The sequence below is a fragment of the Chelonia mydas genome, chromosome 11 (assembly GCF_015237465.2).
Source record: "Chelonia mydas isolate rCheMyd1 chromosome 11, rCheMyd1.pri.v2, whole genome shotgun sequence".
NCBI classification, from domain to species: domain Eukaryota; kingdom Metazoa; phylum Chordata; order Testudines; family Cheloniidae; genus Chelonia; species Chelonia mydas.
In genome coordinates this window covers 50872896-50900590 of record NC_051251.2, presented here as the reverse complement: position 1 = coordinate 50900590, position 27695 = coordinate 50872896, and the positions used below count along the sequence as shown (strand labels likewise).

The 27695-nt window shown below is 41.0% G+C and overlaps 1 protein-coding gene across 1 annotated transcript in view; it reads left to right on the top strand.

Moving 5' to 3' along the window:
* COL5A2 (collagen type V alpha 2 chain) overlaps positions 1-27695 on the top strand; it is a 165101-nt gene that overhangs the window by 52715 nt on the left and 84691 nt on the right. Inside the window, exons 2-3 of the mRNA XM_037912430.2 lie at positions 22797-23024; positions 26984-26997. Coding sequence (XP_037768358.1) covers positions 22797-23024; positions 26984-26997 — 242 coding nt within the window. The remainder of the gene's footprint in view (positions 1-22796; positions 23025-26983; positions 26998-27695) is intronic.

Here is a 27695-nt window from a genome sequence, read left to right as displayed (position 1 = left end):
TATACGTCACCATAGCTCGTTGCTTAGTTTAGTTATTATACATATATACTTCCTATCCCACCTCTTAACTTCTGGTGGGAGGTGCGGGTCCAGCCTGGCTCAGCCCACCTGGGCTCAGAGAATGGTACCTCCCCTACTTCTTTCCCACAAAAGTTCTGAATTCTTGAGTAGGATCAAAATGCACACAAGCAGTTACTATAACATCAGTCTGGCACCTATAATGGCAGCTAAAATCACTAATGTCAACAGAAGGTATTTTTATAGGCTAAAATAAATCTGGATTGTCCATATAGCAACTACATTTCTAACCTCTCTTGGTACTGGTTTTTAGATTGCTTTTCTACACAAATCATTATGCGCTGAGATTATCATTTAATCCAAACATGATAAAATAATAAATATTGATTGGCTTTTCGCCCGCACTCTTAACATGATCCCATTGTGACCCAAAGAGCTCCTCAGTCCTTTTATTTTATCATATGCCAAAACTGGATAATATTTACAGAGAGTGTTTTTCCATGAGTGGTAGGAATTTCTTGTGCCAGCTTGAAAAGCATTGAAAACAGGGAGTTTTATTGCAGAAAAGCTGACACAGCTTTATCAACAGCATAGCACCACAAAGCATCTGTTTTCTGTAAGGGGGTGGCTGTCTTTTCTTGTCTGCTTATCTCTATGAAAGTATTATTCTCCATCTTTCTGTGTCTGTAACATACAGAGGTATGGTCACTGGAATGGCAAGAATGGCCTTTATGAAAGATAGCCTCTCTTGATATCATATAGATAACGTATCAATTTAATGTTGTGTGTTCTCCAGGGGCAGAAAGCTTCCTCTCCTTATGCTGCCACAATTAATCACTTGAGTCTTTGTAATTCTTCAGGGGTAGTATACTGCAAAAGTAAGGAGGGTTCTATATATTGCAGCTATGGCAATTGCCATATAATACACATTTTGTTGCAGAACAATGTACCAGATGTCTTTGGTTAAGAGTTCAACATACTGTGAATGGTGGGCCAGACCCTCAATTGGTGTAGCACAATTAACTTTAGTGTTGGTATGCTGATTTACGCTAGCTGATGATCTGGTCATGACTGTTTAGTCAGTTGACACTAGTTTTGTCCAGAGAATCAGATTCTATGAATTGTTCATTGTTTGTCAAATATGTGATATTTAGGCTTATGACAATCACTTGTGGGTAACAGACTGTAGGCTATGAAGAATTTCCCTTGCAAATGTAAATGCCTTTAAAAAGGCAGTTATATAGAAGCTAGAGGGAGTTAATTCACAAAGTGCTTGCATTCAGTCCTGGAGACCTGACAGATATAGGGAAAATATTTCTATTGTGGTGTTCTAAAAGCATGAAATAGAAGTGGCTTATTATGCCTGTCCAGTATATTTTGTAATATTACCGAAAGTTCTAAATCTTTCATTTCTGTGTAAGAGAGCCAAGCTAGAAAGTACTGGACCAAGCAGTATTGGTATGTCAGTAATTTACTTTTGTCTGTTGTTGTCTTAAAGGCAGAAGTTAGTTATGCTTGAGGCAAGATAAAGAATTGGCCTCAAAAGCCTTAATTTCTAAAGTAATAAAGTCCTGTATGTCCTGTAGGGCATTTTATTTGTCAAATGGAATATTTCATTATAGAAAAATGCATTCATCCTAACAAAATATTACAGGGCTTTATTCCAGAAGGACTCAATTGCCTGGAGTAAGAGCAATAATATTATTCAAACGATATATGGGTGATTCTACTGGATCTTGTTTTCATAAAATATTACTGTGAGTTTAGCTGCATGGGTGTTGGTCTTATACTTGGTGCATTGGTAGAACAGAAAGAGGAAGTGCTCTGGGAATGGGAAAGTAGAATTATATTCACTTTTGTGACTAAAATAAGCGATAGGGGATTATTGTACGCCTTAAGTGTGTTTTATGGATGGCAAACATCTATCTCTAATCCTCTGGAAAGTACTTATTGCCTCATAAATACATTGCTTGAAGTGAATTGAGATGTATAAAATAGTAAGCTTAGTGGAAGTCATTGGCTTCACTGGTGCTATGCCTGTTTACACCAGTTGAGGATTTGGCCCGTAAAGGGTCAGCCTTTTTCCGTAAATGCATCTTCTAAGGAATACAGTATATGCATAATCATGGGTGTTACTGATACAAGTACAAATGTGACAGAGCCAAAACGCTATCTTTGTTTTAAAGCCATTCTTTGTTTGAATTCTCATTTGTATAACTGCTAATTTGATTTTTGTAGAATCTCATTTTAGACCTTGATTTTTGGAAAGAAAACATGCATGTTGAAATAATGACCATATTTCAAATGGGATGGAGAGCCTAGTTCATGAGATAAAAGACTTGAGGGTTTCATACACATCTAGCGGTAAATGGAACCTAAAATATATTTAGGTTTTAAAGAGCCCTGGTAACAATCTCCTCTCCCCTCTCTTGACCCTAATAGGTCTCCTGACTTTGCCAATGTCATGCTGGTGTTTCTTCAGGTTTAGAAGTCTCTGGTGATTTTAGAGGTGTGTTTCTAAACATATAATATCAATGCCAAATGGCTGCATGTTTCTAAGTTCAGGAGTTCTAAAGCTTTCACGGGACCTGGGGTAGATGACGATGGATTCTGGAACATTTCTGACCTAGGGAAGCACTGAAGCTCACAAAATTCTGATAAAACAGTTGGCCAGTACTCAAAACATTCTCTTGATGTGATACTACCAAAGGAAGGGGGAGGACTGGAGTTAGGAAGAGGGATCACTGTTGGTAGGGATGAACTTTAGAATTGGAAAGAAGGAATTTGGACTTGTGGGCCTGTTGGAATTAGGAATCATGAAACAGATGGATGTGGGGAGATAAAAGGAAAGGTTAGGTTCTGGAGCAGATGAGGAGGAGTTTGGGAAAAATGAGATCTCAGAAGGTTAATTTGAGCATGAGATAAGCATCAGAATTTTGGTAGGCTTACCTAAACCAAACCAAACATCTTTGAAATGCTGCCAGGTGTCATTTTAAACAATTGGAGCGGGTCATTGAGACACTTTTTATTGTGCTTGTATTCTGTTGGGTTTTTTTTGTTCATCTGGCATTATTTATGTTTCTAAACATATAACCTGTAGTAATTCCCTGCTCAGGCAGAGGTAGTCCCAAACTTGCTTCTACTTAATTTCTTAAAGTCATGAAAAATTAAATCAATTCTACCCTGTATCTTTTGAAGAAAATAAGCTGTGTTCATTTGTTATTTATACTACAGACACTAACATTAGATCCACTGGCACTTCATGTTAACCTTAGTTTTATCCTCGCCCACTACAAATCTTTTTAATCATCTCTTATTTTGGACCCCAAGAGGCAAAACATTGTTAGTGGTGCACAGGTGAGTTAAGATATCATATCCATTGTCTGTCTTTATTCAGTGGAAATTCAGTGCCCCTAGAAGTAATATGATAATACTCTGGTTTTATTCAGAACCTGATCTGAAGCCCATTAAAGTCAGAAGGAATCTATTCGTTGATCCAAAGCCTGTTAAAGTCTATGGGTCTTTATGCCATTCATTTAACAATTAAAAGACCTTCTCCAAACACTAAGTAACTAAACCACACAGCATCTTTCCCAGGTAGTCAGATAATATCTACTCCTGAGGGAATTCTGTGCCAAAAAATTAAAAATACTGCACCAAAAAAACAAAAATTATGTGCACAATATTTTAAAATTCTGCAAAATTTTGCAAATTTTATTTGTCAATAAATAAATGTGGCTCCAGCATGGCAGTGGGGAGCACAGGCTACTGGCTGCATTGAGGTGGGAAATCACCCTGAAGCCTCCACCACTCCCAGTACAGGGACTTGGCAGTGAGGCTGCACCCGACCCTGACACAGTGCAAGGGCCGGGCCTGCCCCAGAAACACCCCGGGGCCCTTCCCCTCTGTGCCAGATGCACCAGGTGTGGGTGGGCAGGCTCAGCCCAGCAGGATCCAAATCTGGAGAGGCTTAGTGTGGGGGGATTCAAGTGTGGGGAGAGGTTTCTGTATGGGGCATTCTGGGTGTGGGCGGCTCAGTGGGGGATCTGGATGCACAGGGGCTCATTGGGGTGTTCTGCAATGGGACTCTGTAGGGGATCCAGGTGAAGGTGGTTAGGGCTTGGTGGGGAGGGTTCTGGGTGTAGGGGCTCAGTGGGGGGATCCGGGTGCTGGGGGAGTGGGGCTTGATGGGGTGGGGGTCCAGGTGTAGCTGGTTGGGTCTCAGTGGAGTGGGGGTCTGGTTGGGAGGGATCATCAGGGCGTCCAGGTGTAGGGGGTTAGGGTTTGTCAGGGTTAGGGTTCAATGGGCCTGCTTAACAGGGGAACCCCAGCTGCTGCCGAGGGGATGCCGCATGCCAGGCTCCCGCTTCCCCCCATGATTCCCCTATCCCTGTTTCTTCCCCATCTCATCCCACTGCCCCATCCCCTTCCCCAGACTCTCATATTCCCCTCCCCTGCCCTATTCCACCCCCGCTTCCTTCCCCACTACCTTTTCCCCCCATCCCGTCAACCCCCACCTTCCGTCATTTTCCCCGCCCCCATACCCAGCCCCACCGCAGGCACTCATCGTTGCACAGAAAACAGGAGAACTCCCAGGACGCAGAAGGGGAGCACGACGGGTACTAGAACCCAGGAGGTGGTGTTCAGCTGAAGAGTCAGCAGAGCCAAGATGCAGCCTCCTTCAGCAGGGTAGCTCTGCACTTGCAGAAATGAGGGGGGTGGCAGTGGCATGTAACCCTGTGTGCCCCCCATGCCTTGCCTCTGTTTGGGGGAGCAGTTCCTCCCTCAAAACTGCGCCCATGGTTGTCCTTGACTCCTGCATGGCTTCCCTTTGCTTCCCTGCCATTTTCTGCAGGGAAGCACAGGAGTTCTGCGGGGGAGGGGGGTGTTTTCTGCAGGTGTGCAGTCCCACAGAATTCCCCCAGGAGTAAGTATCATGATATGCATTTTAGAGATGGTTAAACTGAGGCACAGATTTTTGCCCAGTGTTACACTGTGACCTACTGACTGAGCCTGGAGTGGAATCTGGGAGTCCTGACATCCTGTTACTGACTCTGACCACTTCACCACATACAAGGTTGGTCATATTGTCTTTCATTTTCTTACAAAAATGGTACTGTATAGTCTTTGTTTTGTCTATGGACACCTGGTCGCTGTTCATAATTCCCCTCTGGGTGAGTTGTCAGGGTTAACTTTTGGAAAATTATGTTTGCAGTGTTTTTATATCCATGAGGGCCCCAGGGTATTAGAGAAGCAAGGAGCGGACGAGGGGATGTCTTTTATTGGACCATCTTCTGTTGGTGAAAGAGACAAGCTTCTGAGCCTACACAGAGAGCATTTGTACGGTTTGGCAGTGAAGAAGCAATGTTCTTGCAGTTTTAGCTGCATGATTCTTGTGGTTTTTAAAGGCTTGAGTCAAAGAAACAGTGCAAGGAGAAAATTAAAGATACTAAAAGAGATCATGTAGTCTTCAGAGGAAAAGCTCAGGAAAACAGAATAGATGAGGTTCAAAGCAGACAATAGCTGGAGGTGATAACTACTGGTTTGTTTTAAAGTGTATATCTTTCCTTGAATTTTAATTCATACAAAGCCTTCTTAGTGTGGACTATATGCTTTAAATAGTGTAGAATATCATAATGTGCCATCCCCAAAGTGCATAGCCACATCCAAGACCCAGAGCTGGATAGCCTGCAGAAAAGCCTTCAATTTCCTGTTGTCCCAGAAACTGTAATCCTGAAGGAGAGCAAAATAATGATTGGTATGTGTTTGTTTCGGAACATTTGTCAACCTTGTGCATCTAAATGACTTGGGGGGATCAGATTCCTTTCTTGCTGACTCTCTTTTTTTATTCACTGTCCTGGTTTTATGCTCATCACTAATCCTTATATTGGATTGACCAGGCTGCTCCTTTTTACTCCTTGGGAAATATTTTCCGGTTAGTATTCAGTTGAACTCTAGGGCTCGGATCTTTAAAGGAGCCTAAGAGAGCTAGGAGCCCATTTCAATAGGAATTGAGTGTCCATTTCAGTGGGAGCTGGGCATGATGAGAGAGTACCAGGAAGCAAATTAAAATGATGATGACTTTACTCAAATGCAGGACAGGATAACAGACATTGCATATCTGAAGATTCTCTATGTCTCCTGGAGTTTCTGTGTTCCCAGTCAATTTCTTACAATGCCTAACCTTGGCTTCAAATAGAATCAACAGTATAATAATAACCGTACTTTGTCCAGGAGAGTAGATACAAGTGAAATAAGAAATCTAGTATCAGCTGCTTCCCTAAGCTTAGTGGGAAAGTATGTAAATGTACTTCAGTGCATTTTGGTGTCATGCACCACTCCGGGGGAAAAAAAGGAGGGGAGGGGGAAAAGAATATTCGTTCTGCGAGTTGGCCTTATTCCTGCTGTTTTAAGGATGAAATTACATTGGTTTGCTCAATGGAAGACCCCAATTTAAGACAGACTGGGGATTCCAGGCTGCAAGTTTTTTAGACTGGGCTACTTTCACCTTCAGTCACCTTTCACCATGGAGGGAAAAAATTCCTCCCCTGCATACTCATCACCTGATGGGGGAAAATTGGTTGAGACTCATAGAAGGCATATGGCTCTTTCCATCAACAACTAATAATAATGTATTAATACCTAACATTTACCTAGGTCTCTAAGCTCCTTACAGAGGCAAGAAATTGTTATCTCCCCCTGCCCCCCCGTTTTACAGGACAGAAAGTTGCTTGCCCAAGGTAATTAATCATGCTAAAGAGGTATTCCTGAAGGCTATTAGAATTATAGAATCATATTAGGGTTGGAAGAGACCTCAGGAGGTCATCTAGTTCAATCCCCCGCTCAAAGCAGGACCAACACCAACTAAATTATCGCAGCCAGGGCTTTGTCAAACCGGGCCTTAAAAACCTCTAAGGATTCTGAGCAGTTCTGAGTGCCCTTGGCTCCCATTACATTTAATAGGAGTCGAGGGTTCCCAGCACTTACTACTTAAAGATTTTTAGGCTTTACTCCTGTCTAACAGCAGATGTGTTCTCAGTAATGCAGTATTGGAGAGGATTGCCCTGGGTCCTGTTCATCACTTTTACTTTGCTCTCCTACAGGCAACATTCCAAAGCTACTCCATGCAAGATTGAGGCCTTAGTGCACTTTTACATTGTATTTTGAGTTTTTAATTGTAGCGTACAAAGAATTTCAAATTCCTCCTACCATGCATCTTGCAATAATAGAAAAAGCCCTTGATTGTGAGCCCCACCCAAATCTCTCTCTCGCTCTCTTTCTCTCACAACACACACACACACACACACACACACCTGATTTATTTTACATTAAATTAAAAACCAAGCTTCTCCTTTACAACTTTCATTACTGCAGCAAGGAGTTTCCAATGGGCTGCCAAAAGCCTTCTCCATGTCATCTTGACACCAGAATTTGCCGATTGACTTATCTAAGTATGGTAAAGGCAGATGGGAGTAGTCTTTATTGCTGGCAGTGTTGCAGTTTCTTGTTTGTCGTTCTTCTTTTTATTACTCAGAGGCACAGAATTTCACTGGATGAGTAGTTTAGCTCTACAGTCAGCACATTATGTATTCAACTTTCCCCCTAAAGCCAAAACAATGCCTTCCTACTCCTCCCAAACATCTGAGCGGATTTCTCTTCAGCCTGAAATGCTGAAAATGTTGGAATCAAAACCTTTCTAATTATGGAATTGAAGTTTCTTTCTAATTATGAGCCCTTATTTTTAGGGGCGGGGGAAATCTTGGTCAAAGGAGGCTGCATTAAGGAGATTACATGAACCTACTTTGTAACCCACTATGTGGAAATGCTTTCTTGAAAAGGCTGAGTGTAATGGTAGGTTTCTGTTGAACTTTGATGTGTACAGAATGAAGGTACCAGAGAAGGCAGCAAACAGATCTTCTCTGTCAGTTCCTCTTAGAATTCCTGAGAAATCATGTCCCTGCCTTCAAAGCAGAGGGAGGGAGGAAAATTCTGTTCTTTTATAGTGCAAAGTAGTTATTTTATCAAACAGATTTCTAGGAATATCATAAAACATGTGAGAACAGGAGGGGAGATCCTCAGCTGCTGTCGACTGGCGTAACTCCTTTGAAATCAATGCAGCTACACTGATTTACTGAGGATCTGGCAAAAAAAAATGTTTAAAGTTGCTTAGTTAGGAATTTAATCTCAGGTGAAACATTTTGCATTTGAGCAGGGTATTTTGGTGAGCTTTATGGTTCCTTGTCACGTGTATCGTTATGTAAACAAATAGCTCTGTTTATACAGATTCACTGTCAGACACTTGCAAGATCTAAAAAAAAACCCTTACGCCATCAGATATTGGCAAAAGTCCCATTTATTTTGAGTAATTCAGCATTTTGGATCCTGGAATGAATGAGCTAGTCGACAATAGCAGGCCTAGCTTCTTCAACTTGAAATATGTTCAGTCATGTGCACTTTAAATGTTTTGTCCGAAGCACCTTGAGAATGTTCAGCCCAGGTGGTGTCATTCTGCGTTAACACATGCTTTTGTGCTCTGACTAAACCAATCTGCCGGTAATTCTTTAAAAAAAAATTGTCCTATCTACCGAAACACAGGTTTCAAGTGTTTCCTAAGAGAAAGCGAATGGATATTTGGGGTTAGGCAAATGTAAATTACTGCCTTACAAATATATTTAATGCCTACTGGAAAATATTTACAGAACAATATTTTATTAACACGGGTGCTCTCAACAGTCAGAGCCCTAAAAACCTCATGTGCTGCTGCAGATACAAAGCAGCAAGTCACACAAGAGGCCTATAAACCAACTTTTTATGTCCTCCCCATTCTTCCTCCCTCTGATATGCGCTGTTGTTCAGCTGTGACTCCTCAGTTAATGGTTCCCCCTTTACGAATATTTACTGATTAAATTAGGATGAACATAAAACAAGAATTGTGTTCAGATGCAACTGGTTATGTGTTTGGTTCAAAGGTGATGACTGGTTCTTTTAAAATACTGTGGGCCAGATCCTGACCTGTGGCTGAGAAGCATCCTCTCCATCTCAGGAGGTAGAATACAGGGGTTGCACTCCCCTGATCCTGGGCTGACCTGCGTTGGGCATGACAGCTACTCTGAGCTGTGCTAGCTGCCGATGACCCAAGGGGTAGAGAGGGATCACCGGGTTACAGGGAAGCTCTGAATCAGCTGCAGGGAGTCTGGTGAAGCAAGGAGCATAACACTAGGGAGTGGGTAGTTAAAGGAAAAGGAGTGGGCAGTTAAAGCAGCTTTAGGACAGATTTATAGCTGTGGAGTGGTGTAAACCTTCCCCAGCATAGCTGGAAATGTGTCCCTGTAGCTTCTGCTTGATATATTATCCTTCAGCTGCTTTATAGCAATTACTTACATGACATAAATGTTTGACACTTATTGGTGTTAGTGATTGTGTTGCGGTTTATTTCCTATGCATGAAACAAAAGGTTTTGCCATATCAAGTTAATGGATATCTTTGGCTCTGAAGATGAAACTCGAGTGCTGAAACCTTAGTCTTTCTCCAGAACTGTTCTCTGTTCAGTATCAGTTGTAGTTTTCTGTTTATCTGATAAAATAGGATGTTCTGGGTTTGTGCTATTGTGAAGTTCCCCTCTTTTGTACCGGAATGCCACAGCCCTTTGTAGCCTGCTCCTTTACACTTGGAGACAGTGGGTGTCTTTGGTTCCTGCGGTGGAACTCTGGAGCTTCTCTCAACCATGAGCTGAGCATGGCAGGGTGCCAGAGGTGCCATCTGTGTGCAAAAGAGCCAAAGGGAAGTACATAAATTCAAAGAGTATGTTGCTGTGTCATAGGAGTCTGTATTATAAAGGAAGGAATAAGCAATGGTTATTCTGGACCAGTGTTAGAAGCAGTGATGGGATCCCAGCTGATATTCCCAGCGAATGAGATTAAAATGGTGCCGTTCACTGCTGCTCTCATGATAAAGTGCTAAAATGAGAAAGAATAAGAAGCAGGGAGCAAGCAAGATCTAAACCACTCCAATTGATAGATTAAAACTAGGGCATTAAAGAGCCTGTAGAGATTCCCTGACCTTCAGAAAATGAGACTGAATAAGGATGACTATTACTACTGTACCTATGGCGTACACAGATTTATTGAAGATGTAAAGTACAAGAAACCCAGAAACATAGCGGGCTAGTTTCCCAGTGGGTGTAAATTGACATAATTCCAATGACTTCAGCTGAGGAGCTGGTGCAGTGACTGCATACAAAGACATTTTACAAAACAATAAGGTACAAAATCATCAGCAACTTCAAACAATCCATCTTACTCACATGCAACTACCAACCGGGATATAAAATGTTACTGTTCTTTTGCACCTACTGATTTAAACAAGATCTATTCATGTGTTCTCAGGGAACCTCCCCCTTCCTCCTTAGGTCTTATCCTACCCCTACAGCCATGACAGTGGAGATGCCCTTGTGAGGTTCTGCTTCATAAGTGCATGGAGATTGTGGCGGGGGCTGTACATCCCCTGAATGGTGCTGAGTTCAACCCCACAGGGTGCCCAATATGATGGCAGTGCACATGGGATGGGCGGGGATTTATAGGAGACAGAGTCAAAGTGGAGCTGGTGCATGAATCTCCCCACCCATCCTTGGGTTGGAAGAACCCATAATGGGCTTTGGAGCCTTCTTCAACCAGCATGCTGCTCTATGACTCTGGGGCAGAGGAGGATTTCTTACCTCACTCTCTCCCTAGCTTCTGCCTAATACACTATTTGGCTACTCAGGCTGAATGTTGGGTGCAGGATTTACCCCACTTAGAAGTAGTGTTTTCACAGAACAGCTTCAATGTCAGCAGAGAATCACTACAGACAGAGTTTCACTCTCTTATCTGACTGTAGGGAAGTTAAGCACAGTGGACCATATATAATATTCTATTCCTTGAAACACATTACAGGCCTGGCACACTTTTTTGAATTAGATATTCAGGAAAATATGCTTTTTTTTATTAAGCACACACTTTAAAGTGTTAATGGGCAAGTGAACCTTGTGATGTAGCCAGTTAGATTTCTTAGAGCATTAGAGTGAAATATGATTTAGGTAAGATTAGAATAAACAGTTCTCCTGTAAAATCTCCCAGATCCTTTCATCATTGTGTATCGTAAGGTGGGAATTCACGATGCTCTTTTTTGTCTGTTTTAATTGACATAGACTATAATTGCTGATGCTATAAAATATAACCAAACAAGATCATATGACATCATACTGACATATAGGAACTCATAAAGCCTGACACTACTTGTTGTGTGTTGGGTGGAGCTAGGGAGAGGACACATAAGCAAGGGTGAAGGATTTTGGTAAGATATTAAATTTGACATAAGGTGACAAAAATTTAAAATAGCATAAGACGTCCGCACTGCTTTGCAACATGTAGCCCTGTCATGGTGGCATAAAGATTTGTCGCTCCAGTGAAATAATGTAATTCATACTGTCCAGCATGTTGCTGGTGAGGCCAGGCTTGCAAATTGCTGATTGGAATAGCAGACTGGCCATTTGCAGATTGCTGGTAGATTTAATGCAGGCATCCAAATGGATTGGGAGTGGAAACTATGTCTCTCTGATACTGGCACAGGAAGCCCTGTTTAGAGAACTTTCCTCACAGCCAAAATGTATTATTTTTTGCAGATGTACAGCAGTCTAAGATTGGTCTTTGGAGAAACCAAAATCAAATACATTAACAGACTCCAGGCGGGTATTCCAAAGCAGACAGTAGAAGAGCATCACATGTTCACTATATAGGGTTACTATTTTAGACTTCGCAGATTTAAACATGTTAGGCAAGTTTCCTTATGGTCCTTGTAAGATTAATAAGACTTCTTAACAGTAGTTTGGACAGAATCCCCAATAACACCATGTTCTGGAGTTTTGGCTTTCAGAAGGAAGCATAATACAACAAGTCCCCTCAATCATTTCTCTCTCTATCGTTTAGCTGATGCAATAAACCAAATAGTTTGGACATCCATGTGACCAGTCACCACAGATGACAGTCATGCTAAATGGATCTTCGCTTCCCTTCTTATCTGAAAAATGGGATTTTTTCCACATTGTTCTAATTTCTTTATAAGAAAATTCTCTACTATAGTGCATTTGTTGACTTGTGGTATCTGGAAAGAATGATAGCAGTGCTCAGAAAGAATTAAAAATGTGGTGGATCTCATAGAATGCTGAACTGCAAAGCAGACAGGCAATTTTAAGCAGAAAAAGTCGTGAGAGACAAAACATAAGGTAGGATTGAGCAGTACAGAAAAGGTCCAAAGGAACACTTTATAGCACTTGAAACACACTGGCTTTCAGCCTTTTGGTCACAATTTAACAGTTTTCATTCCTTCCACTTTATCTCCTGATATTTCTTATTAAATGAAATGATCTCACAGTGAGGAAGATAATGCAGGATAGTATTACATAGGTTGGTACTGGCTTCCAGCCATAAACAAACCAACCAAAATCAAGAGCAACAACCCCTATCTTCTAGTTTTTGACAGAGACTTACCCTAGCTGTCTGTCTACTCACTGTGGCCGTTAGACCCCTATATGTATATTTAATTAGGGAAAGAGAATGTTACATTTTTGGTAGCCTAGCTATTTGATGAATTTGACTTGCTACAACCTTTTCTGTTTTCCTTTCTGATTGCAGTGTTGATATTTTAATAAATACAAATTAACCAACAAGAATCTTAAGAATTTCTGCAATTGTGTTTTACCATATCAGTAGTGACTCTAAAATTAAACATAACTTGCCATCTTAAAAGTAGTTATAATGTGTTTAGTTCTACTAAAAACCAGTTTCAATTTTAAAGAAAATCCGTGTATTACAACAGTTGTCCTATGAAAATTAAGGATGGGATTTTCAGCAGCGCTGAGTATTGGCCTAACTCTACTTCCACTGAGAGCAGAATTAGGCCAGCACTAAACACATCCTAATGTTTACTCTAGTCTATCTATGTAAGTTCACTGTTGAATTGCTGGTTTTGAGTCTTGTGTGTTCTCATACAAGTTATTTAAAAGGGAACTCCAAATTCCATTCTAGAGTTAACTAAATGATCAAACTCTTCCCTGAGAAAATCAAATGATATAATACACACATCTCTGAACATTAAACATCGCTTATGTGAAACACAGTCTTATACATTTGAAAATAATTATCGTACCATTTCCCATTTTGTAAGCAGGTGGCTTGGCCCTGTAATTGTCTGGAGCTATTCGCATGAGCAATGGATGCAGTATTTGGCTAGTTAATATGCACACACATATGCATGCACGCACACATAAAATTGAACAAGCCTCAGTCTACATCCTTCCTTGATAATGGAGTAGCGTCCATGTCACAGCATGAAGAGAAAGTGTTAAAGGAAGTGTTGTCAAACTGTACAGGCCCGAAAAGGATTAGATGAGTTTGCCTGCTCCTAACAAGTCTATCAGCAAAGGCTTCCATCCCATGACTGAGTGGTGAAAAATGATAAAATATCAGCTATTCTGGTGGATGAACCTAGGGATAAACTAGTTACTACCTGAAAGAAGGGAGTGGTTAGGAGTGTGGCTTTGGGCACCAAATGGTTGACTCTGATTTGGTTCTTTTTTGTGATGTCGCAACTGTGCATCTAGGTCTGTGATGAATATCTTGGCTTTTGCCACGGAAAAAAAGGGAAAACCCATAGCCTGTGATGGTAAATGGGTTTAGGAAGAAAGGGGATGAGGGAAGAATATAAATGTCTCCATATTTGTAGCTGTGCTCCCTATTTCCAACCGAGCCTTCTCTTCCTGCCAGCCGCTACTCCCGTTCTCCCTTCTCCTCATTCCCATTCCATCACACTCTTAAACTTGCAGCTGCAGCACCCTTCATGCTTCTGACTTCAACTGACCCCCTTACCCACCCGACCTTTGGATTGCTACATAATTCCCTGCCCCATCCTCACAGAGAGCCAGGGATGGGGTCTCTCTCAGGTGAGATTTAATCTTGTGCTCATTAGCTCAGCAATGATGGTGTTAATATTTATGTACAGTAAATCATTAGAAGCTAGGAATGAATTGGGCCATTTGTATAAGAGATGACATTAGGAGTTACTTGCCATACCTGAGACCTCCAAAAAATCTTTTGTTCTGGAAGGTGTCATAGAATCATAGAATATCAGGGTTGGAAGGGACCTCAGGAGGTCATCTAGTCCAATCCCCTGCTCAAAGCAGGACCAATCCCCAATTTTTGCCCCAGATCCCTAAGTGGCCCCCAAATGTGTTTATACTGTATCTCCTGCCACCATAACCAGCATGAGTTGAACACTGAAATTGAAAACTTACTTTTGGCTGCCTTGCACATGACACTAACATTAGCCATAAAAAAACAAGTCTGATTTCTACTATCACAAGTATGGAGCCATCATGATAGATGCTGTGTGTATTTGGGCTACTGGGAACATGAACAGAACAGAAAATAGCCAAAATGTAAGGTAATACTATTTCCTTCTGCTTAAGGAAGCCATGGGAGCATACGTAAAATATGAAATTAGAATTCCATCAATTGAGTCTAGCAGTATCCGACATGTCATTCTTCCTTTTATTGTCCCCTGTGCAGCTAAATCTGGAACAATTTATGATGCTAAAGGGGTCTTTGTTCATGACTAGGACTCCTAGATGCTACAGTAATACAAATACTACTGGCAATAGAGATATTGGCACAACAGTCTTAAAGGGACAATGCCACAGCTGGCAAATCTGATCCTAGGAACCATTCACCTGGGAGATTACTTTTCCTTTTCAACCGCTTGTGGAGTGCACAGTCTGCTTGGTTGCTCTTGCTTTCTGCTCCTGGAGTGTCTTTGTCTAGGGCTGGAGGTTCTCAGTTGATGAACTTCATACCTGGAGCTCCCTCCCTCTAAGGCCTACGAGAACCTGAGGTTGGTAAACTTCCAGGCACAATGCAAGGCCTTTAGTTAACTCTTAAGGTAGCTCCTGCAGCCTATTAATTCAGTGTCTTATTGAGAGACTATTTTTATCTTGCCTATTTTAATGATTATTATTGTGGTCAGTGCTATGGCAATGGGCAGTGCATGAATATACATACATTCCATATTTCCCCCAGCCCTAAAATTACATTTGTTTTTAAAATACCTGATTTGGGAAAACTCTTATCCCTCTAAAACAAGGACAGTAGTATATTGACATCGCATCTCCACATCTGAATGATCCACCAAAAATCCCATACGGAAAACCTGTGGAATTTAACAGGGATGAGAGTTGTAGGGTTGTATAGAAATTACTCTACAACCCTGTTACATTTTATAAAGAACATCATATCCTTACTCTAGGTTTTTCTAACTATCCTGTAGAATTCTATAGCAGGGATATAATTCTTTATTAAATTCTATAGGACATGTTTTAAAAAGTACTAACATAAATGTTTGGCTAGACCCGCTGCTGGTATAAATCAGCATAGATCAATTGACTTCAATGGGGGTATCCTAATTTACACCAGCCAGGGATCTTACTAATTATAATTGTCTATTAAATTCTGTTGGACTTTTCCATAGAGAACTAACCTTTTGAATTCTGGTCTTCAGCGATGTTTGTGTGTCACATCATGGTTCCACACTCCCTCCCTACTTTAGTTTTTGAATAGGCAGAGGGATTAAAATGGAATTTCAAGCCTTTCAGAGAGCTCAGATCTTCCAGGAGTGATGATAATGTCTAATGTGTAACAAAATGATAAAGTGCAATGACAGTAGTTATAATGAAATTGTGGCCAGGTATTTGGATTTCATCTGCATCCTTGCACTGTAAATGTCTAGTTACTCCATCTGAGGCCAACTGGGACATGAACTGAACCTCAAACTGAAATGTCTGAAAGTTAAAAAGTAAGGTGACAGAGATTCCGTGTAAAGTGAATTCAGAATACAGCTCAACCATCTGCTTGTTGATAACTGCATAGCTATGATGCAATCTAACTCTTATTGAAGTGAATGATGTTCTTTCCATTGATTTCAGTGAGAGCTGGAGCAGGCCTAATGCAGTAGATTGGCAACAGTATTATCAAGTGTGCACTATGCTACTTCTGTGCATTTAATGAGATTTAGTATATAGGCATATACAGCACATCTGCAAGATGGTTGCTAGCACATATCATTTTTCGCTATGATTTATTTCTGCATCTCTGCTTTGTGAATAACAAGGATTAATTCCCTGCAGCTCACAACATCAAACTCAGGAAAACTTCAGGTTTTTTTAAGGAAAAGACAGTAAATAGTGATGGAATGCCTTAATGCATTTGAAAAATACATTCTCTTCCCTCCAGCAAATGTGAATTTTGGTAGAGTTATGTCCACTCTCATCATTAATTAGATTGGATCAGTGTACATGGTACTTAGTGATGTGCAGGGCATTCACCAGTTTCAGAAAATTCCCATTAAACTGGAACATTTTGCCAGTCCATAACCTCTTTAGCACTATTACATTCCACTACCACATCAGAACATTCATTTACTGTGCTTTCAAGGCATATGCAGTTTCCATATTTATATTTTTAATAGATTTTGTGCTCGTGTGATTATGGGCGGCCATTCCATTCTCACCCTGGAAGCTTTGTTGTTGTTGTAACTGCAATACAGCAAATATAGTATTAAACACAACCAAACCAGCCGTGTATATTGGTATCCTTTACTAATGTAATGGGACTACAGTATATTTATTCTATCAGATAGCAATGCTAAGATTGTTTCAGCCCTTTCATAAACTAGCCACAGGACGAAAAAGATAGGAGGAGGAGCAACCTGCAGGGGCTGTAATTTCTAATCCCTGCGAATCAAAGTACAAGTACATCACTTATGACCTATCCTGCTATTCTGACCTGTTTGTGCTATTCAGTCAGCACAAAGGGGTTGGATTCTGGCCACAGTCTGGCAATAGGGTATTTTCTTGGGACAAGAGAACTCCCTGCTGATGTATAACTGGCAGAAGCATCCCCTTTCCTGGCTTTGCTGTGCTACACCTGTTCTCCATTGCAATAGGATCCTTTGGAAAGAGGAGCAGAGCAACCTCCAAATATGGGTGAAGAGAGCAAATGGGTGGCTAAATTTTCAGGTGTTGCCTTCCAAAATGCAAGTAATTGGGTAGCTCTAGTGAAGTGTTGTCACATTTTCTCTCTCTTAAAATATTCCCCTGTTGCTGAGATGTGGAGGAGAAATGTGATAATAAAAAGCTTGAGAGAAATCCATTTGGAGGAAAATCAAAACCCAATTATAAGATGACTGAGATTGGGAGCGGCTGTGCTTATTTGCTGCACAGAGATCTTTATTATGACAATTGCTGTTAGTGAGTGATGGGTTTTGGCTGCCTCCTAGTGGCTGAAGAATTATTTTTTTTGTTAATATCAGCGTTAATCCTGAAGTTTCACAATACAGGGCCCAACTCTGTTTTCACAGCAAAAGTTTCATTGACTTCAATGGAAGGGGAATCTAGCTCACGAAGTGTTCAGGGCAGATAACAGACAGAGGCATTTAGAAATCTACTAAGCTATCTCAGAGCATTTAGTTAATGACTTCAGATATTGATTCGAAACAGCATGCAGTCTCTGAATATGATATTTTAATATATAAACCATTTCTAGTTGTTTGGCTTTGGTTTTGATAATGTTTTAAGACAAAAATGGGTCTCCCATAGGATAAACAATTACCTAAAATACAACACATTGTGTGTGTTGTACATTTGTCTATTATATCTACATAATGATTTGGGCCTCATCCCCAGTTGATTTAAATGGTGTTACTGTTGAGTTACCCAGTGTATGTGAGAAGAGACTCAGGGCCAGTATCTGTTTTGGGTTGGGAAGAGAGAATGCAGTTAATCTGTTATTTCATCACTTTGTCATTTCTAGACATTCCAAAGCTGCTTTTCAAGTCTCAGCACCCTGCGTAATAGTCACTACGGTAAAAAGGCCAAGTGACCCAAAGAGTGCATGAATTGTAGTGTATAAACAAACACTATGTGTTAATTTCCAAACTAGGGAATAGACAGACTATAACAACCCTCATTGCCCTTTAGTTTGGATATGACTGGATAAAGTGACTATAATTTAGGCCTGATAGTAACGTACAGTATAATGATGAACTATGGGAAAATGTGTACGTGATGTTTAGCAGCAGAGATGAGTCAGAGTTGGAATGACTGCTTCTTTCAGGTTTCTCCCTCTCGCATCAGTCAGACACTAAGGTGATAACAAATTTTTTCTGCTAGGTTGGTGGTATTTGAAGCAGATTAACAATTTTTCTCTTAGGATGTATATTACATGATCCGTTATCTCCTCATATAATACTGCTGCCACAAGATGAAGGACAAATATGAGAAGAGAAGAGGGTGAACAGAGAACATGATGAAATGGTGCTAAATGGTGCCGTGGTCTTTTTCTTTTCAGCAAACCTGCAGAAGTACAGAGTAACAGGCATGGTGTTTCATCTTATATTTTCCAGAAAGTTAGCTCTGTGTGTGTGTCTGAGAGAGAGAGAGAGAGAGAGAAAAAAAAATAGAGTATGAGAAAGAGAAACTTCTGCATTTGCTGGTCACAATCTGGCCGTTCTCTGGTATGCCAAAGCAATTGCTGTGTGGTTTATTTGAAGTTATGACAGTATGCTGACTTGGGTTCAGTGACTGAGAAATCTCATTTATCTTCTCATCTGAACTAGGCCACTAGTTCTAATGGTGACCCATTAAGAAAGACGTGGTCCATATGCCAGACCATATCTGGGGAAAAAGGCTCAAAATGTCAGAGCATTATGTCATGCACACTGTTTGCATGACATAATGCTCTGACATATGGGAGAAGTGAAAAGAATGCGATCCAGAGGACACTATACAGTGTAGAAAATGGTTTACACTGTGTCAGAAATGGACTGTACAGGATACATCAGTGATGTGTTTACTTCACAGTGACAACATTTGCTCCTAAGCATTTGCATCAACAGTTGGAGTCATGTTGTCAGCCTACGTGATAAACCAGTTAAAAACACTGGTTGAGCTGTGCACAAATCCGATTTCAGTTTCTGTTAGCAAGGTGCAAAAGTCAATGCTGGTGGGTATTAGTTAATGATACATCTGTTCCATTTCTCCTAGCTTTGACATGATAAAATGACTTGAGTAAGGGCAAAAACTTTAAATCCCCAAGTCTTTCACATGTATTGTTTTGTGTTTCTCTCTTTACATCTGGCTTTAATTTTAACAGAAATGCAGAGAACAGTTTGACTGAAATTGCACCATGATTTGTGCTGCTAATTTTTATCTTCATGCAATAATAATAATACTTACTTAATAAGATCTCTGTGTACAAAGCTGTATGCTCATGGCTGAATTCAGTTTTACTTTTATATTTTTCCTTCTCTCTTAGTTCAGTCCCTTTGTCTCCTTTTTTCCCATATAAAACTGGAGACACAAAAAGTTTTGAACTTCAAATATATATACTGTATTTCTTCTTATACAGGTACTCCATATACAATAGTAAGGACATGTTGTCAAGGTTCCTCCCCCACTCTGAACTCTAGGGTACAGATGTGGGGACCTGCATGAAAACCTCCTAAGCTTACTTTTACCAGCTTAGGTTAAAACTTCCCCAAGGTACAAATTAATTTTATCCTTTGTCCTTGGAATAACCACTGCCACCACCAAACTCTAACTGGGTTTACTGGGAAACGTAGTTTGGACACGTCTTTCCCCCCAAAATCCTCCCAACCCTTGCACCCCACTTCCTGGGATAGGTTTGGTAAAAATCCTCACCAATTTGCATAGGTGACCACAGACCCAAACCCTTGGATCTTAGAACAATGAAAAAGCATTCAGTTTTCTTACAAGAAGACTTTTAATAGAAATAGAAGTAAATAGGAGTAAAGGAATCACCCCTGTAAAATCAGGATGGTAGGTACCTTACAGGATAATTAGATTCAAAACATAGAGGATCCATCTAGGCAAAACCTTAAGTTACAAAAAAGACACATAGTCATTCTATTCAGCACAATTCTTTTCTCAGCCATTTAAAGAAATCATAATCTAATGCACACCTAGCTAGATTACTTACTAAAAGTTCTAAGACTCCATTCCTGTTCTATCCCCGACAAAAGCAGCATACCAGCAGACACACAGACCCTTTGTCTCTCTCCCTCCTCCCAGCTTTTGAAAGTATCTTGTCTCCTCATTGGTCATTTTGGTCAGGTGCCAGCGAGGTTATCTTTAGCTTCTTAACCCTTTACAGGTGAGAGGATTTTTCCTCTGGCCAGGAGGGATTTTAAAGGGGTTTACCCTTCCCTTTATATTTATGACACGTGCATAAAATAGGAATCAATGTTTTTCATTGTTACACCTTTTTGCTTACAGTTAAATGTTATTGACTATTTTAGATACATAGGGTGGAAACCTGGCTCCCTTGAAGACAGTGGCAAAACTCCCGTTGAAGTCTGTTCAGAATTACATCCATAGTTTTGTAAATGTACTCATCACTTTACAAAATAAACAGGACAAGGAGGTCCTTGTACCACTGAGACTATGAATTTATAGAGACAAAAACGAAATACAGGCAACAAATTGGTCATAGGAGGGCGTGAAGATTATAATGCTGTAGAGGTCAGTATAGGAAAGAGTTTCAAGAGTAGGATTAAGGAAGGAGTAGTTTAAGGAGAGGGAAGGCTTTGGTGGATGGGAAGCACGAGACTGTTCTAAGTATTAGGAGGAAGGATGAAAGTAGCTGTGAAACCCACAGTTGAAAAAGTTATTTTTTTTTCTGATAGCCTTATTTTTATCTACTATGTAAGTCTTAGATTTTCCTGTATACCTGTTTGCCTTTAACATTTTTCTATATATTTTGCCCCCATTCATTTCTTGTGTTTTAAAGGCTTGATTCATCCTGCACCCAAGCTGAGCTTGGCACTAGATCCGATTGGAGAAGGGCAAACATGGATTTACACCACTTTCATAGCTCCCCATTCTGAGGTTTCGCCCCCTCAGCCAAGTTACAGCTGTCTCAGTGGCAATCCTAACTTGAATCTGGTTGCCTGTGGCCCCAGCAGCAGGGAATAGCTGCAGCATATTGTTACACTGGTTCCTTTCCCTAGTAATACTCCCAATAGTCCCTCTATGCTATTAAGTGCAATTTCCCAGTGATGGTTAGAGCAGTTTTACAGCCCTTTTAAGCCAACAGATTGACATTGAAAGGTTAAGGCAGCTGTGAGTTGAGCCATAAACTATAGTTGATTTGTGCAGTCCTTGATGACTATTGCTCCCCTTTTCCTTACCAAGAAATAAAGTGGTAAAATAGCAAAATGTTACCAATACAGGACTCAATAAAGAATTAAAGGAAGGTAATATAAGTAATGCCAATCAACACAGGTTTGTGGAAAATAGATCCTGTCAAACTAACTTGGTATTTTTTCTGATGTTACAAGTTTAGTTGATAAAGGTAATAGTGCTGATTTAATATACATAGACTTCTGTAGATCATTTGACTTGGTACTGCGTGACATTTTGATTAAAAAAACTAGAAAGATATACAATTAACATGCCATTAAGTATATTAACAACTGGCTAACTGATAGATCTCAAAATGTAATTGTCAAGAGGGAATAATCATCGAATGGCTGTGTTCCTAGTGGGGTCCCTTGGCTATCCATTCTTGATCCTACGCTATTTAAAATTTTTATTAATGACCTGGAAGAAAACAAAATCATGACTGATCATGTTTGCAAGTGACACAAAAATTGGGGATAAATGCTAAATAATGAAGAAGACAAGTTAGTACTATATGGAGTTGTCTGGATCTCTTAGTAAACTGCGTGCAAACAAACAATATACATTTTAATATGGCTAAATGTAAATGAATAGATCTAGGAACAAATAATATAGGCCACACTTACAGGATGGGGGACTCTAACCTGGCAAACAGTGACTGAAAAAGATTTGAGATCATGGTGGATAATCAGCTGAACATGAACGGCAAGTGTGACACTGTGGCCAAAAGGGCTATTGCAGTCCTTGAATGCATAGGCAGGAATCTTAGGTAGGTATTACCCCTGTATTTGGCACTGGTGTGACTGCTGCTGGAATACGGTGTCCCGTTCTAGTGTCCACAGTTCAAGAAGGCTGTTGATAAATTGGAGAAGGTTCAGAGAAGAGCCACAAGAATGATTAAAGCATTAGAAAACAAGCCTCATTGTGATAGACTCAAGGAGCTTAACCTATTTATCTTAACAAAGAGAATATTAAGGGGTAACTTTATTACAATCTGTAAGTACCTACATGGGGAAAAATATTTAACAATTATCTCTTCAGAGATAAGGTATGACATGATCCAATGGCTGGTAGTTGAAGCTAAACAAATTCAGTCTGGAAATAAGGTGTAATTTTTTAACAGTGAGAGTAATTAATCACTGGAACAACTTACCAAGAGTCATGGTGGCATCTCCATCACTGATAATTTTTTAAGAAGATTTTTCTAAAAGATATACTCCAAGAATTATTTGGGGGAAGTTCTATGTCCTCTGTTATATAGGCGGTCAGAGTAGATGATCACCAATGGTCCCTTCTGGCCTTAAAATTTATGACTCAAAGAGGTTAAAGAGTTAGCATTTTAAAGTCCCAAGGATTAGTTTCTACTCCGTGGTTGGGCTGTTGGCTTCATCTCTCATGTGCTTTTTGGACCCATAACATACTGTTCCCAGTTAACACTCCTCCTGTGGTTTAGCAGTTTGCAAGTGCCTAAAAAGTGTTTTCTGTTCTTTTTTAGAAGAGGATGCTGAAGAAATAGCCTGCACTCAAAATGATCAGATGTACCTGAACAGGGATATCTGGAAGCCCTCACCATGTCAGATTTGTGTCTGTGACAATGGAGCCATTCTCTGTGACGAGATTCTGTGTCAGGATGTGTTAGAATGTGAGAGCCCTCAGATTCCCCCAGGAGAATGCTGTCCTGTGTGCCCCAACACGGCACGTGTTGGTTTTGAAGGCAATACTGGTAAGGCTGCTTTACATTCCTTATTTTGCGTGAAGCCTGTTAAGCTGACATTTTGAACAATGTCATCTCTGATATGGTAATTTGAGATGAGCAAAGGAGATGGTGTTCAGATCCAGATCTGCCCAGGGTTTGGCGTTTGGATGTGATGCAAAAATAGGGCTAAAGTTCAGGTTCAGCAAACTCTCACAAGCAAACTTGTGAGATCAGCTATTCTCACGAGATTTCCACAGTCTTAGACTCAAATCTCAATAGAATGGTTATTCCAGTGAGATTTTTGCTATCTTGAGTTGTATCTGAGCTGGATCTGAAAGAGAGTTCATTTCTGGCTGTAGTTCTTACACACACCCAATACTTTTGAGGCGAGTTCATAGCCAGAGGTTTGATCTTAATCCCCCTTTTGGAATCTTGATGAGGTTTTGATTTCAGGTTCTTGTTTGGATCCAGCTTTATAAAAAAACATATCATGTTGAGAGTTACATTCCATACACACCTCCTATTTTCCCTACTAAAATTGTATATGTATAAATATAAAAATTGTTTAATAAAAAAACGATTGAGTAACTTTCTGAACAAAAATCTCTGAACTTTTCATTCTTCACTCCTTAACACTGTGTATTATGTTATTTGAACCATATAATCATCTAAAGACATTTTTAAAAGGGAAATATTGCTGATTATATTAGTGTAAATAATGTGGAGTAATGGTAAAGGGAACATAGTAGGGAGTTGTATAATTAAGCAATAAGACAAGACATGGCATGCATTAATAAGCAGATGGTGCATACTTGCTGTGCATTAGGAGGCATTAGGCCATGGATGAGTGTCTTCAAGGAGGAAGAACATTATGGATACATTCTGGAATGTGTTGATGCTATTAAAGATATTAATAAATATCCCTCCTAAAGATTTTTGTTATGACTTTGACCTCAGAGCTGTGAATTCACTGCCAGTGGGGACTATACATGAGTATTGCACGTACTTGACAAAAAACTCAAAGATCATTCAGTCGTCTGTAGCTTTTGAAAAATATCAGTGTCAGATACCATCATATTGGGTGGGATTATCAAAAGTGCTGGTCTATCTGTTCCCAGTGAAGTTGATGGGAATATCACCATTGACTTGAATCGGAGCAGAGTTAAGCCCGTGTTGAGTGCTGTTGAAAATCCCACCATAGTGTTAAGTATTCTTAAAGAGTCTTGGAGCCAGATGTATTCACTTCTGGAAAAAAGCCCAGAGAGCAGGAAACTAGTGTGGATATACAGTGGGATACCATTAAAATGTCATGTGCAGGTGAATGAGCCCCTGATGGTGTCCTGAAGGATGACCCATCTCACAGATCTTGGGAGACAGACCAGTCCTTGCTTACAGACAGCCCCCCAAACTGACGCAAATCATAGAATCATAGAATATCAGGGTTGGAAGGGACCTCAGGAGGTCATCTAGTCCAACCCCCTGCTCAAAGCAGGACCAATCCCCAATTAAATCATCCCAGCCAGGGCTTTGTCAAGCCTGACTTTAAAACTTCTAAGGAAGGAGATTCTACCACCTCCCTAGGTAACGCATTCCAGTGTTTCACCACCCTCCTAGTGAAAAAGTTTTTCCTAATATCCAACCTAAACCTCCTCCACTGCAACTTGAGACCTTTACTCCTTGTCCTGTCCTCTTCTACCACTGAGAATAGTCTAGAACCATCCTCTCTGGAACCACCTCTCAGGTAGTTGAAAGCAGCTATCAAATCCCCCCTCATTCTTCTCTTCTGCAGACTAAACAATCCCAGTTCCCTCAGCCTCTCCTCATAAGTCATGTGTTCCAGTCCCCTAATCATTTTTGTTGCCCTTCGCTGGACTCTCTCCAATTTATCCACATCCTTCTTGTAGTGTGGGGCCCAAAACTGGACACAGTACTCCAGATGAGGCCTCACCAATGTCGAATAGAGGGGAACGATCACGTCCCTCGATCTGCTCGCTGTGCCCCTAGTTATACATCCCAAAATGCCATTGCCCTTGGCAACAAGGGCACACTGCTGACTCGTATCCAGCTTCTTGTCCACTGTCACCCCTAGGTCCTTTTCCGCAGAACTGCTGCCTCGCCATTCGGTCCCTAGTCTGTAGCGGTGCATTGGGTTCTTCGTCCTAAGTGCAGGACCCTGCACTTATCCTTATTGAACCTCATCAGATTTCTTTTGGCCCAATCCTCCAATTTGTCTAGGTTCCTCTGTATCCTATCCCTGCCCTCCAGCGTATCTACCACTCCTCCTAGTTTAGTATCATCCGCAAATTTGCTGAGAGTGCAATCCACACCATCCTCCAGATCATTTATGAAGATATTGAACAAAACCGGCCCCAGGACCGACCCCTGGGGCACTCCACTTGACACCGGCTGCCAACTAGACATGGAGCCATTGATCACTACCCGTTGAGCCCGACAATCTAGCCAACTTTCTACCCACCTTATAGTGCATTCATCCAGCCCATACTTCTTTAACTTGCTGACAAGAATACTGTGGGAGACCATGTCAAAAGCTTTGCTAAAGTCAAGAAACAATACATCCACTACTTTCCCTTCATCCACAGAACCAGTAATACTCACCAGCAACCGCACACCACACAACAAAACCACTAACCCAGGAACCTATCCTTGCAACAAAGCCCGATGCCAACTCTGTCCACATATCTATTCAGGTGGCACCATCATAGGACCTAGTCACATCAGCCACGCCATCAGAGGCTCGTTCACCTGCACATCTACCAATGTGATATATGCCATCATGTGCCAGCAATGCCCTGCCATGTACATTGGCCAAACCAGACAGTCTCTACACAACAGAATAAAGGGACACAAATCAGACATCAGGAATCATAACATTCAAAAACCAGTAGGAGAACACTTCAACCTCTCTGGTCACTCAGTAACAGACTTAAAGGTGGCAATTTTGCAACAGAAAAGCATCAAGAACAGACTTCAATGAGAAACTGCTGAAGTAGAATTAATTTGCAAACTAGATACCATTAACGTGGGCTTGCATAGAGACTGGGAGTGGCTTGGTCATTACACAAATTGAATCTATTTCCCCATGTTAAGTATCCTCACACCTTCTTGTCAACTGTCTGAAATGGGCCATCTTGATTATGATTACAAAAGTTTTTTTTCTCCTGCTGATAACAGCTCATCTTAATTAATTAGCCTCTTAGAGTTGGTATGGCAACTTCCACCTTTTCATGTTCTCTGTATGTATATATATCTTCTTACTATATGTTCCATTCTATGCATCTGATGAAGTGGGCTGTAGCCCACGAAAGCTTTTGCTCAAATAAATTTGTTAGACTCTAAGGTGCCACAAGTATTCCTGTTCTTTTTGTATTAAACATGCTATTTCCTATTCTGTCCAACACTCAGAGAGGCTGGGCATCTAGGGCAGTGGTTCTCAAAGCTGGTCTGCTGTTTGTTCAGGGAAAGCTCCTGGCGTGTTGGACTGGTTTGTTTACCTGCCGCGTCCGCAGGTTCGGCTGATCGCGGCTCCCACTGGCCGCGGTTCACCGCTCCAGGCCAATGGGGGCTGTGGGAAGGGCGGCCAGCACGTCCCTGGGCCTGTGCTGCTTCCTGCAGCCCCCATTGGCCTGGAGCAGCGAACCGCAGCCAGTGGGAGCCGCGATCGGCCGAACCTGCGGACGCGGCAAGTAAACAAATTGGTCCGGCGCGCCAGGGGCTTTCCCTGAACAAGTGGCGGACCGGCTTTGAGAACCACTGATCTAGGGAACTCTTCCAAACGTTACTGATCCCCATTCAGGAAGGTGGGGCATGTGTACCTCTGGGCACTTCTCAAGCTCCCCACTGGCAATCTGACCATCTCCTATGCCTCCATGTTACACCATTCTGGCTGTACAGACATCCATTCACTCCTTAGAATGTTATGCCTCTCTGAGTAAACTAATTTGTTTCCTTTTTTGCTCCTTTTATAGGTAGAGGAAGGAAGGTAAGTTTTACTTTTTATCTTTTTAAGTGTATTAAAGCCCTAAAAAGGCTCCAGTTCTTTACTTGCAGCACTTAGAAAATTTAAATTATACAGTTAAATATCACAAACACTGCTCTTCTCACTCTGGCTAGTGGACAGATCAACATGTCCCAGCAGACGTCATAAAATAATTAACCTCCCACAGCTGGCATCTAATAATGAAACCTCTTTGTTCTCACTGAGCCTTCTTCCTAATGCCTGGGGAGATTGCAGCCTGTCTGGAAGGTTATCAAAACTTGGGGAGGGCGTGCCCACAACCTACGTTCCCTTATGGAGAACACCCTCACAGAAACCTCCTCCCTTTTATCAAGGAAGTTCCAGCTGTAGTACCTAAGCTGGCTTCATCTCTAGCAGCATCACACAGGGATAAAAAGGGTCCAGACCATTTAAGACTTTATGCTGGGATTTTGTAAGGGAGTTAGGTGCCCAATGCCTTCTGATCCCCTTAGGTCCCTGAAAATCCCAGCTTCAGCACCTTGTATTCCACACTTAAACTAATTAGTAGTTAGTTCATATCCTGGAGCGCTGATATAATGAGTCCCAACATGGAGACCTGTTTAATAAGCAGGGTTATTATAACAGCGTCGTACTACCTAAATAATACTGTACTGTCAAGAATTCTGTGTGTCTTACATTTGCTGTTATATTTAATTAATTCA